Source organism: Triturus cristatus, chromosome 2_1, assembly GCF_964204655.1.
Source record: "Triturus cristatus chromosome 2_1, aTriCri1.1, whole genome shotgun sequence".
NCBI classification, from domain to species: Eukaryota; Metazoa; Chordata; class Amphibia; order Caudata; family Salamandridae; genus Triturus; species Triturus cristatus.
The window spans coordinates 890,959,611-890,974,092 of record NC_140581.1 but is presented as its reverse complement, the minus strand read 5'-3'; the positions used below and the strand labels follow the sequence as shown (position 1 = coordinate 890,974,092).

The following is a 14,482-nucleotide window of genomic DNA, read 5'->3' as shown; positions in this document are numbered from 1 at the left end:
CCGAAGAAAGTGTGGTACCTGTAATTCTAAAAACATAGCCCCATTAGGGTCATGGATGTGTGGTATCAGATCCGGCTAGTGGAGACACTAAGGTGTAGTGTCGGTTTCCAAGGAAGAGGGTGGCTGCAGACCTACCCCCACGTCGCCGGTCCGGGAAATACAAAAACCTCAATGCAAGTCAATGGGGAAATGTATTTCTATAAACCTCCCTTCTCTCTGTTTCCAAATACATGGTCCAGATATAAATAAGTCTCATGTGTGTAATGATAACATGTTTTTCTTTTTTCTAGGTGCAAATATGCTAGCTTCAGATCAACTTAGTTTGGCATTGGCCTGGAACAGAGTTGATATTGCCAAAAAACGTATCCTGGTGTATGGACAGCACTGGAAGGTACATTGCATTCCAAACCGTGCAAATCCATTATATTCTTTTTTCAAAAATTCACAATTTGTTGTATGTAATTTCTTTTGCAACTGTCATTAAATAAAAAAAAAAGAAAATGATGCAAGCTTGATGCAGAAATTAGTTGGTACTGGATTCCAATAATATAGCCAAAACTATGGGTGCATTTGAATTAAAGGTAGCTGCAGGGTTAAGTGAATAGTACAAAAGCTCTATTAGGAAAGTAGTATAACCTATAGAAAAGTGATATAACAGTCTGACAGCAAACAATAGTAAAGACTTTGACTAGCATGTTCTTATATTGTGACTTCTGTGGACCCCCAATGAATCACTACTGGAAGCAAGAAACACCAACCTAAGTAATTTCTGCCATTTGAGCCTCATAACAAAACACAAAAATACAAATAGGCATATATGAAGCAAATTCAGAAATTATTAAACCTTTTATTCACTTCATAAACAAAAAATAAACAAAATCAACATTTTAAATTTAATGGGTTCTTTTTAAAATGTGGTTTTATTTCTAAAGAGAAATCTATATGCCAGACTCTAGCATAACACAGCAAAGTTAAACTTAAAAGTAAATCTACATGTGTAAGTTTACTCTTAACACTTTCGAGTAACTTTCCTTTTTTGGCTATTCACCATTTACAAGTGTAAATTTACTCAAATGTGTATACTTTCATGTCCCCACTCCCTGAAAAAGGATCTCGAACCTAAATTTACAAGTGTAAAGTCACTACTTTACATCTCCGCCACTGGGTAGAGAGCTCCCATTAGTAAACAATAGGGAAAAGTAAAAATAGTTTTTTAAATTTGAAAACAAATTAGTACAAATATTTTAATGTTAAAAATAAATGAGTAAACATATTTTAAGGTTAAATCTTAATGTAAATTAATGTAAAATGGTAATTTAAATGTATAGCAAAATTCCCACCTTCAATATAACATTTATATTTATTTATTATGTACTTATTTATTATGTGGTAACAATTATTTGAAACTATCTATATAATTATTTACTTTTTATATTATATTATTTATTAATGATTATTATGTATACATTTAATATGTGTACATATTTTGTAATTAAAATAATATTTAAGTCATATTTATTTATAATTTTTGACCATGAAATTAAATGTATATTTCTAATAAGCTATGATTAGGTAAATTCATTTTATATTAGTTCCTGTGGGCTTTTATTTTTAAGTTTCTTCTCCCATTATTTTCTAATGATGTGTGTTGCACGACTAGTGGTTGGCCATGTGTGGTGCTGGACTAAATCTACCTCTGAGCTGCAATAAATATACAATTGTTTCGGGTCTTTTTTGGCTATAGTAACTATAGAAGTGCAGTCTGTGAATAGCAATGGGTGTACTTTTTGTGTGTGGGTGCGTGTCCATCCCTAAACTCCTCCCTAGTCCTTCCCTAACCATTCCTTTCTTCTCCCAAAATTCCTCCCATTTATTCATAAACATACCCAATTTTCCAGCCTCTCACTCCATCCCTCTCACATTTAGCACTAAAACGAATACCATTGTGTATGTGGAGATCTCCTCAGTCGGGGCAGAGATCCCTGCACATAAAAGATAGGAGAAGCAGAATCGTAGACCTCCGCACATAGGTTAGTAATTAGCATTTTATAGTAGGTTACTAGTACTTTTATAATACTAATAAATGTACTACACAATGCAGTTTTTTTAATAGGCCACAATGTGTGCTCTCTATTGTCGCACATAACAGTACTTCATTTGAGGACATCAATCGTCCTACTAGATTCTGTTTGCTCTACTTGTGCTGCTCCCACCAATCAAGGTAAAGATACCAACTTAATTTTTAGCCTCCAATTTCAATTCCATACACATTTATAGGGCTTTTTCAATTTAGCTTTTTTATTGATATGTACTTTATTAATCTATTAATACTAGTTAATTTTCCAAACATTGTCAGTCCCACTTAGTAGATGTTGCACTCCCTAAATTAATACCTAATCCACTTGACAACCTGTTGTGTAAATTAGCCTCCTCTAGGACATGAATACCTACATACACATAGTACATTATAATACTTACCGATTGATTGATTTTAATTTATGAAGTGCACTGGTCCTCAGGAAAAAAGTGTTGTGGTGAGCGTGATAAGGTACAATTTTTGTAGTTTTTGAAAGGAAAGCAGTATCATTGGTTGGATAAAGAGAACTAGAAAGTGATGAATACGCTCTTGACATTAGTACAGAAAAAGCCTGTCAATCAGATCTAACTTGATGGGTCTCAGAGTCCTGAAGAAAGCGGGCTAACTCAAAATGTAAAGAATTGGAAGGGGAGAACTCAGTTGAATTCAAATCACTTAATTTCAGCAACCAAGGCTATAAACGTGCAAACAATTTGAAACAGATATAATAAGTAAAACACACTTAAAAATTCAACCATAAGATACATAACCGATGAAAACACATACATTGTTAGATTTTATTAATGATAAAAGAAAACATTAATTCATAATTAAGCTCATTAATTATCTAAAAGCATATAAATGTGTACACAGTTGATTGTGGTATGGGGAGGTAGCATTATATCGGGATATTAACGAAACAACAATAAACATGTATAAAGTAAAATACACTTAGTTAAAGTCATATTACAGGGAGACAAAGGGCTTTACAGATGAGCACCCACATAGCACTAATGAATTTAGCCATGGAAATGGCTATTACTGGGTGGGGATCTGATCTAAGGATACGGAGGGCTTCCTGATGGGTACGTACACCTAGTAACCTGCATATAGGTGCACGCCAAGTATGCTGAGGAGATGAGTAGTCTGAACAGGCAAACAAAACATTGGAGACGCATTCTCTTGAGGAGTTACAGATAGTACAGCAGGTGTCTTCATTGCCAGCCCATCCTGAAGTCAACAGTCTAAAGGGTAGGGTCCCTAATCGGAACTGAAAATATAGTTTCCTATGAAATGAAACAGACACTAAATCCCAGAATGACTCGAGCCCCAGTGTGGACTTAATATCAATAAAGTCACTAGTCAACTTAGAACTGGCTGCTCTCCAAAATTCCTCAGCAACCAACAGTGACCAGTATTTCTTTTTCAACACGGCCTTAGATGGCAAAACAGTTGATCTGGGTGGTCCCACAGATCATGTAGCCCTAACGAGGACAGTGCTGACTTCATATTTGCGAGCCATGAAATTTTATTAAATTGGTCAGCCTTCATGACATCCTTTAAGCTTTCTACATAGTGGGCAAGTTCAGGAGAGGTCCACATGCATCTCCAGTACAATATGGGCCGTAAGCTGATTTTACCCGATACCGTAGCGACTCCCAAGTCACTAAACAGTGGATATAACTGGGTACTAGGTGGCAGAAATACAAGATTCCTAAGGAATTCATTCTCATTTCTTGTGACGTCATCATGGTTGGGAAACTCCCATAATTCAACCCCATATAGGGCCGAACCCAAAGCCTTGGCCTCATAGATCTTGAGTGCAGGTGAAATGGGTTTAGTGTGGGATATAGAAAATTAATTACTATATAGGGGTCGATTCTGGCCGTAAAACGTACCGACCGACACGGACCGGGAATGGAGACCGACCGACACGGACCGGCGCTGTACGACCCTTGCAGTACGATGCAACGTGTGAATTACAGCCGACACGTATGGAATACAAGCCGTACGACCGAGATGTAGGGAAATCAGTGATTCGCCCGGAAACGGGACGCGATTCGCACCGACCGACACGCACCAGGAATGAACCCGACCGACACGTACTCGCGATGTCCAACCCGCGCAGTTCGATGCAATGCATGTAAAACCAGACCGACTCGCATAAAGCCCAAGCCGCATGACCGACACGCACAGAAAACAGGGACCTGAAGCAATAGAGATCTCCGCGACCGACACGTATGAAACACAGAAGAAAGTCAGCGTGAAAGACCCGGAGAAGCCCGCACGAGCCAACATCAGCGTCCGTCTTGGTCAGAAGAACGTCTCCTTCATGCCTAAAAAACCCAAAGGCAAAATACAAAAAAGGACCAAACAAGCAATGACAAAGTCAATAAATATTTAAATAAAACTTGGACCAAAGACACACCCACAACTCCACCTATATAAAGGCCACAAATCACTACCATGATCCTTTGCAAATTCAAGAGAACAGCCAGCAAAGAACACCATCAGACAGCAACCACAGACACACTCACAACTCACCCATCACACAACCTTCACACCATAACCCCCTTGCCAAAAGCACTCACACATACACCTAGCAAAACTGACAATCACCCACCCTCACTTGCACCCTCACACACACATCACTCTCCACCACCACCTATCACCATGCCCCCAAAGAAGAATCCAAAGTTCACAGATAGTGAGTTAGAAGTCCTGGTAGATGAAATCATCAGAGTAGAGCCACATTTGTTTGGTACATTGGTCCAAAGGACACCCATGTCACAGATAACAAAGATGTGGGCGAGGATTGTGGACAAGGTCAACGCACAAGCACCAATGTTGCGAACAAAGGATGACATCCAGAACAGGTGGTATGATGTGCGCAGGAGGGTTAAGAAGCTCATCAAGAAGGATCACGCCTTGAGTCAGCGCACTGGTGGTGGCCCTTATGCCAAACCAGTATACTTCAGGTCCTGGGAGGAGAAGGTGCAGGACATCCTACCACCAGAGAGCGTCCATGGTCTATCAGACATACCAGAGCCTGGTGAGTACACAACCAATATACTCTATATTGTGTGGCAATACACACACAAGGGGACAGTGAAACCATGCACCGTTAGCAAAGCCACAGTAACCAATAGATAATCATCCCAAGATGTGTATGCTAGTCAGACAAACACAATACCTGCCATCTCATAGTGACTTGTAACTGTGTCATGACATGTACAAACCTACCAACAAATAGAGCAAGGCAGTGGCACAAATCTAAATAAACACGGTCATACATTTTGCCACCACAAACACACTACCTCACAGTGCAGCTGACTGACAGGAAGGAATAGTGGGTATGCTGGTGAAGTGAGTGTATCCAAAAGCATGATGGGGTTTGTAGTCACAGATAATGCTCCCCCTTCCAATTGGTCCATCAAGACCTCTCTGAACCATGCTCACATCACACGGAGTGGAAAATAACTGACAAGATGGCTGACACTGGTTCCTGGTGTGGGGAGCACAAGGCCCTGGTAGGGGTTGTGCTCAAATCAGAAGCAGGACACCACTGCCTGACATCCTGAAAGCCAACTTGCACGCCCTGCAACGTAAGCACATTTCATGGTGGGATGTCTGGCCGGGTGGGAAGGAGGACTGACAGCTCTGACCATACTTACCAGCATGTTTAGACACACGCACCCCTCAACACAAACTCCACACAACTCACCTGGGATAATGCATTGACTTACACTGTAGTGAAATATCACCCAAAGATACACCACACTGGGTTCTGCTGTGTGAAGCACAGGGGCTCTCTTTGGACTTGTAGCCAAACAAGCACCAGGACTGCACAGTCAGCCATCTTGCCATTGCTCTCACACTCCCTCACAGGGAAGCAGAGTCAAAGGGAAGGAAGTAGGGGCATGCTGGGAAGGGGGGTGTAGCCAAGAGCATGATGGGAGTTGCAGTCACAGACAATCCCCACCTACCTACATGGCCCTGCAAGCTCACACTGAACCATGCTCACCTCACAGGGAGTGGAAATGGACTGACAAGATGTCTGACACTGGGCTCTGTTGTGGAGAGCACAAAGCCCTGCTGGGAACTGGGCACCAACAAACACCAGGACTGCACAGTCAGCCACCTTGCCATTGCTGTCACACTCCCTCACAGGGAAGCAGAGTCAAAAGGAAGGAAGTATGGGCATGCTGGGAAGGGGGGTGTAGCCAAGAGCATGATGGGAGTTGCAGTCAGAGACAATCCCCACCCACCTACATGGCCCTGCAAGCTCACACTGAACCATGCTCACCTCACAGGGAGTGGAAATGGACTGACAAGATGTCTGACACTGGGCTCTGTTGTGGGGAGCACAAAGCCATGCTGGGAACTGGGCACCAACAAACAACAGGACTGCACTGCCTGACATCCTGAAAGTTAACCTGCACCCACTGCAATGGTGGCACGCTTCATGATGGGATAACTGGCCTGGGGGAGAAGGAGGTCCTGACTTGAAAACAACACCGATGCTGGCCATACACACACCTTCTCTGCTAAAACACATTGCACACGTGGTACCAGTCACTCACAAAGTAAATGCCCGGGCAAGATGGCTGACACATGGGCCTGATAAACGATGTAGCTGCAAATCACACATATGCACTGGCCAACCCAAACACGTTTGCACACACAGCTGTATGTTCAAACTCACTGTCTGGAGATGCAGTGTCCAGGGGTGCCCCCTGGCCTGGCTGTGGAGGTGTGTCTTGCAGATGACAAGTGTGGAGATCCATATATAGTACATTGCACGAAACACACAGGAACTCACATATATATCATTGACAGGGGACATCTGACAGTGAATGGAACGGACACACTAATATAGCTGACATCGTAGCATGGTCTCATTCACACTAGGTGCTGTTGTGAACTGCATTGCACTCCTACATTGTCCTGAAACATATGCATCCTTCACACAACACACCACTCACTGTTATAGACACTGTAGACACAAGGTCTAACCTAGACTGCATTGGAGGAGACATGCTACTCACAGCAGCAAAACCGCAACACACACAACACTGGCTATCACTGTCATGCGCATGGAAAAGCCAGAGAGCTGCCTTGCTCAATCCATATCACCATGGAGAACATTGACAAGTCAAATCACATATGCACGTACAAAACTCAGCACCAGACTCATTAGCTACGGTGACATCATCACTTGTATGAAATGAGATGAGAACTAGGAACACATGTCGTACCAGCACACCAATGTGACGCACAAAGACTAGCAAAAACTGCTACCACACATGCCCCAATCTTGCAATATATCCTAAGTGGAATTGCATGTATGTCCCCGTTAAAGGTCAAATGTGGACAGGGATGACACACCTGTGTCAGCCACGTGATGGCCCTTGAGTAGTAATGGCCATGTACAGTCAAATCTATACATGAGCTGGTCATGCACACACTTCGCCATGCACATTGAAATGCTTCATGTTGGCTGGACAATGCGCTACAATATCAATCTCTGTCCGTGACAACTTTGGACAATGCAGTGTACAGGCCCGCATCCTGACGTACAGTTGCAAATGTCATGTATGTGAACCATTGATGCCTGTAGAAACATAACTTACATTGTGTGTCTCTTCCAAACACAGGTGGTGCTGGGGACACAGCAGCAAATGAAGAGGAGTCCATGTCCGAGACTCCGGTGGACCCTCAGCTCTCTGGTGTGGATCAGTCTCTGTCCTCTTCGGATGACGAAGAACAACCTGACACCTCTGGTGTGAGTCATCATGCAGCACCAGCAGTACAAACATCTGCACCCCCTGCACCCATGCCTCCAACATCTGGCAACAGACAGAGCACCCCCGCCAACACGGACAGACCAAGGACACAGAATTACGACAGCACAGGGACACAGCCCACCCAGGAAGCAACGGACAACACCACCAGTAACAACACTCAATGGGGCCCAGGGTCACCAGTGCGTGCCACCACAGGTCCTGCCCATGTGGCTAGGGGTGGTGGGAGGGGTTGTAGGCAGAGGTCACGGCTTGCAGAGGGGTCTGGACTGCATTATGACCCCCAACTGGCACGCATCACAGATGCGTACCAGGATAGCACCGGAGGATTCGGCCTGGTAGTGGGGATCCTCAAGGACATTCAACAGGAGCAGGCTGCCCATCATGCTCGCAAGGAGTCCAAGTGGGATGCACTTACTGCGGTGCATAGGGACATACTCATATGCCTCTGCCAGATAAGCACCAACATGTCCACACCTCCCTGTGTGCCCACAACATCTGTTGCCGCTAGATCTGCTAATGCCACAGGGAGGGAGGATGACTCTGGTGGAGAGTCCTCTGCACCGCAGATGCCTGCACCTGAGGATCCCCCCCTGAAGAAGAAGAGGGGTCGTCCGAAAAAGGACAAATGAGACGCAGATGGCCATGCACATGCCCCAGGGACACAAAACCTGTTCTGGAAAATGTTCTTTGTGTGCAAACCGTTCACCTTGTCATATATAACCCAACTCGCCAAGATGACATGCAGGGTTTATGTTGGTGTAATGTAACAGATGACTTTGGACTTTACTCTGGACGTTTCAGCTACCAACACTTCCAACACTTCTATGAACTTTGGATTCAAAACCCAATGTACAGCACCCACCATCCTGTGCACTATCCTCACACATGTTTGTAAATAAACTCACCATTACACTATACTTGCCTCTGTTGTGATTCTAACTTGGTATGTGTCATGGAGATGATGATCTGCTAAAGAACACAGTGCATGCCATCTACTACAGCAATGTGATCACCGTTATGTGAGTCATGGTGATGTGACACATGTGAGGGAGACACACCACTAGGGCACCACAACACATATTCACCATGGCCATGTAACTCATCGCATACAAGGATGTTGACCGGAAATACAGTGGAATGCACAGACACCACACCTATCCACAGTCAGTGGTAACAAGCCCACAGGTGAGGTAAGCAAATGTCAGTCAGATGTGGGAAGACAGACAACGTACATAACAAAGTGTAGCACAGGTTCATTACACATCAGCAACATGTTTATTCCACAACAGTTGCAAGATAATTGTACGTGACAGTGGACACACGGTCACCAAGTGTCGAAGAATTGAAGTCCAGGGTGTGTGGTACATCACTTGATGGGAATCTGCAACTTCCACCCTGGGATTGGATTCTGGGTGTTGGGGAACAGAGTTGACCAAACAACAGGCAAAGTACCCTGGGAAGGACAGACATAAGACACAGTCAAAAGCACAGCAGAACAGGATAGAAATGCAATACACATGCACAAAACTTGTCACAAGAAACCTACACAGAAACAAGTTAGCATGTCGACACTATTGTGGAGTACAGACTACCTGAAAGGACACATCACTGCACGCATCCAGTCAAGTAGCACACAGACACACTCAAACAACAATAGAGCAGCCCCAACACATTTCAGGCTAACTCAATACATTGACATAACAACCCTGTAAACTCACATTCAGGTGAAGAAGTTGTTGATGAGCTGTGGGCGGACGTCACCCTCATCATCATCATCACTGGCATCGTGGCCCAGCCCTGGATCCTCCACAGGTGATCGTCATCCTGGATGAGAGGCAACTTTTTCCGCACTGCCATGTTGTGTAGCATGCAGCATACAAGGATAATTTTGCATACCTTTGCAGGGTCATATGGGAGGGCCCCTCCGGTCTTGTCCAGGCAGCGGAAGCAGCTTTTCAGGAGACCAAATATCCGCTCAATCACCCTCCTGGTCCGACCATGTGCCTCATTGTAACGCATCTCGGCTGGTGTCACAGGGTTCCTGAGGGGTGTCAGCAACCACGGCATGTTGGGGTATCCGGAGTCACCTACATACAAACAATTGAACAATTAGCTGAGTTTTGGAAGAGGGTGGAATACACCATTGCCAAACACACACAATGGTAAACAGTCAGTACACAGCGACAAGCCAGGCACGCTGACATCATCGTTGCAATGTGACTACTCCTCATGATGTAGGCATCATGCGCAGAACCGGGGAAACGTGCACACACACGTGTGATACAAATGTCCGCTAGACATAACACCAGAGCATTGATGGAGTGGAAATGTTTCCTGTTCCGGTATGTCTGCTCATGTGCCTGTGGTGGTACCAGGGCCACATGTGTACCATCAATAGATCCAATGATGTTCGGCATCCTCCCCAGTGTATAAAAAGCAGCCTTTATGTCAGTCAGTTGACCTGGACTAGGAAACTTGATGTACAGGTCAAGGAAATGCAACATCCCCTCCAAGACATCGCGTAGCACACGACTGAACATAGTTTGCGACATACCACCAGCAGTAGCCACAGTGTACTGAAAGGTACCGGTAGCAAAGAAGTGCAGGGCTGCCATCTCCTTCATCTCTGGCATCAGTTCTGTAGGGTATGTCCGGCCAGGTAGCAGATGTGGCGCCAACTGCTCTGCCAACTCCTCAATCAGTGGCCTGGTGAAGCGGTACCGTCAGATGCAGTCGCGTTCCTTCATGGTTTCAAGGTCTGGGAATGGTCTATGGACAGCTGGTGCCCTGCAGTACAGAGATGAACAAAGGAAGATTGTCGGTTCATCTACCCATGTGGCTATGACCAAGCAAAATATCACATGATACAGCATGGCAATACACAATGTACTGAGGTGTGTGCTGCTGGGTATGGACACATATGTCACCTACATGCCCATCATCTCACATCTCAAGTCCACATGTCTACATAAGTTACATGTAGTGCAATGGCTAATCATTAGGCTGTGTCACAGTATCTATGTACTGCTGTCACGTTCCAAACACACACCACACTGACAAGTGAGGACTGATGTCTCCCAGGCATCACAGCTCTTTGACAGGCAGATACCCAGGGTCCCTGTATTGCCACATGGACACTGGCATGACATGGCGTATCATGTACACACCACAAAACAACCATGAGTCCCACAGGTAGTGGCCCCTGTTGTCTCTGCAGGCCATACATGGACGTCTCTGAGACACACACACAACATCAATGTGATTGCACAAACCACATGGATGTGGAGACTGTCTCCCATTGGGCACATAGGATCAGACACATCTGAGACACAACATGCACACAGACAGTGGGTGTACATCAGAATTGTGGCTATGGGTCTCACAGTGATGTACATACCATCCCACCCAGGACTCAGGGTGTATGTGACATGTCCTAAACATATCAAACCTGCAACTGTGTCCATTACTCATGCCCATAACTGTACAGTTGCACATCACAGTGGTAATGTGCACAACACACAAAGGATTCTTTCCCCATGAACACGTGCACAGCCTGGGAGTGGCTGCACCAATGTGCCACACAACAAACCAAATGTTGCCCCACCTACACACAGGTAATGCAGCCTTACATGCCATGGGATACAGTGTGGCACATGCTGTGGTGTGGTAGGTGTGCACCTGAGTCCCTGCCAAGTAATTGTGTGTGGAATCCGTCAACAAGTCACACCAATGTCAACCGACGCGGGTGACTTCTACAGAGACGCATTGCACAGTTCTGGACCGAGCCGTGCGCACGCCTTGGCCATTGACTGCAATGTGAACCGATGCGGGTGACTTTTATGCATAGGCGTCGTGCAGGTATGGACCGAGCCGTGCACACGCCTTGGCCATTGACTGCAATGTGAACCGATGCGGGTGACTTTTATGCATACGCGTCGTGCAGGCATGTACCAAGCCGTGCGCACGCCTTGGCCATTGACTGCAATGTGAACCGACGCTGGTGACTTTTATGCATACGCGTCGTGCAGGCATGGACCGAGCAGTGCGCACGCCTTGGCCATTGACTGCGATGTGAACTGATGCGGGTGACTATTATGCATACGCGTCGTGCAGGCATGGACCGAGCCGTGCGCACGCCTTTGCCATTGACTGCAATGTGAACCTATGCGGGTGAATTTTATTCATACGCGTCGTGCATGGACCGAGCCGTGCATGGACCGAGCCGTGCGCACGCATAGCTCATTGAATCGTATGGAGACGGGTGCATGTAGATTTTCAAACTACGCGTTGTACAGTTAGTTGAATGAGCCGTGCACACTCATTGGCTATGGACTGTCATGGAGACGGACGCGGATTCAAAATTTGTACGAGTCGTGCGCTGGAAATTCAGTTGGCTGCCTACAACAATGTTGCAATTTCTATGGTGTCATGAAGGTGAAAATTTGAACGATGCGGAACACGTGTACGGGTCGTACAATTCCATGGATTGGCCAGATTCATAGGATGCAACCGTGTTTGACTTATCACTTGGCACAGATTCTGCCTCTGCAGCACAGATATCAGGCTGGCTGGCCCCCCAGGGAGCTCACTTGCCTGCACTACATGCTACTGGACCACATCTCTGCTACCACTGCTGCTGTCTCTGCATCCTCTGGCTACTGCTATGCCACGTACTCTTGAGAGGGCCCCAGCCTTCACTGAGGAGGAGTACCAGGCCCTGCTTGACGGGCTCTTTCCACAGTACTGCAAGCTGTATGGGAAACCAGTGGAGCAGGTGAGTGTGCAGTCCACTGCCTTCCTAATTGTGCATGTTGTCTGACTAGCAGTACTAGCAGTGTGTACACCAGTGGCAAACGCACTCACTGAGTACTTTCAACCCCCAAAGTGTGTAGGTACATGTGATGAACACGTGTTCTGCAGCAAAAGTGCATTTGTGCAAGATTTAACTTCCCAGGCAATGTTCACATGTCAGACATGCAGGGCAATTGTCCATTTCCATGGGTGCACTACCTGTGTACCTCATTTACCTTTGTGATGACTACATGTATATCCAACAAATATTTGGCATGCGTGGTAATGGCGTTTTCACTTTGTCATCCTCACAGGTTGATGCCCACCAGAAGCACGAGATCTGGCTGACCATCGCCTGGGCAGTTAGATCAGTGGGGGTCTACAAGCGCCGGATCCGCAACTGCCAGAAGAGGTGGCATGACCTTCGGGGCTGAACCCGGAGGATCACAAGGGTCCAGCTGAAGCTGTCGCCTCCTCGCAGGAGGGGCGGACACCGGACACTGACCCCCCACATGCCCATATGCTCAGGATTCTGGCGGTGGTCTTCCTGGATCTGGATGGGCAGCTGAAGGCCAGACAGCAGCAAGGAGGGGGTAAGTCCATGCCTAATCTGTGAACTATGTCTGACATGCTATTTGCAGTCTTTTGAGCTGGTCACACATCCACATTACGTCAGTCTTGTAGTCCAGGACTCATGTCCCTCAATTGTGTAATGCACCCTCCTCATCTGATCCACAGGTGTGGCCCCTACAGTCTGTGGCTTGTTTCACTAGGGCATTGTGTCCCTGCAGTCAGCTATGCTTAAGGTTCCGGACAGCATCTGTTACCGGGGCTCTGTTGTGTGTTTCGTGGGTGGGTCAATTGTTTACACAATGCCTGAGATCTGACATGTGATCTGTGTGTGCCCTTGATATGTGTTCCAATTGCTGGTCTGACTCGCCACATGTGCCTGGGGTATTTCAAACACACCCATGCAGCAGGTGATGCCACATTTTGGGCCTCAGGAGTATGTATATCAAGTGTGTCACACTTGCTTAGCCACCTGCCTACTGTCCAGGGCTATACACTGTTTCACGTAGACCTGGGCTGTCATGCCTACTCCAGGGCATTTAAAAACACTCTGTACTCCCACTCTCATGTATCAACTTATAGATTGTGCTTAGTGACATGTGCCTTCAGGTGTGTGCCTCTGTGTCATTGTAGTGTGACTTCCTTTTCAGGACAACTGGGGTGTTCATGAGTTTGAGGGTCAGTAGGACATATGAGATGTGACTATAGGAGACAAGACCTGTGTGACATATAGGTGTGTGATCACTTGACAGTGCACAATGGTGTATGCAACTGTGAAGTTCAGGCAGCTGTGTGTCATGCACAGCGGACTGTGAGGTGCTCATGTTCAGGGAGTTGTGTTCGCAGTCACTCGTATGTCTGATTTGTATGATGTGGGGTCATCTGAGTCCCGGTATATGTTGTTTGCAGGGGATGGACAAGTGCACTTGTCAGCTGCAGAGTTTGCTTTACCCATGATCTATGATTGTGACACAGTACATACGGTTGTTGTCTGGATGGCCTGCCCCTGTGACAGGAGACAGTAATGACTGACTTTCCAAGCATGCCTGTGCCATGGCATTTAACTTGCTATGAGGGATCCTGTATTGGAGTCAAATGTGCTCCATGCACCCCATTGTGGCATTGACTATCAGGACATGAGAACATCATTGTGTGCGTTGCTGGTATGCATCACAAGCATGTGAAATGAGACTCTGGCCATCCCTTCTTCCTGACACCTGTTCTGAGTCAGTGGCAA

General features: G+C 46.0%; 1 protein-coding gene across 3 annotated transcripts in view; it reads left to right on the top strand.

Annotated features, from left to right (window-relative positions):
• Window positions 1-14,482, top strand: part of TRPM6 (transient receptor potential cation channel subfamily M member 6) — a 671,614-nt gene that overhangs the window by 242,821 nt on the left and 414,311 nt on the right. For all 3 annotated transcript variants that reach the window (XM_085633062.1, XM_085633061.1, XM_085633064.1), the window contains one exon: window positions 291-391. In XM_085633062.1, coding sequence (XP_085489188.1) covers window positions 291-391 — 101 coding nt within the window. The remainder of the gene's footprint in view (window positions 1-290; window positions 392-14,482) is intronic.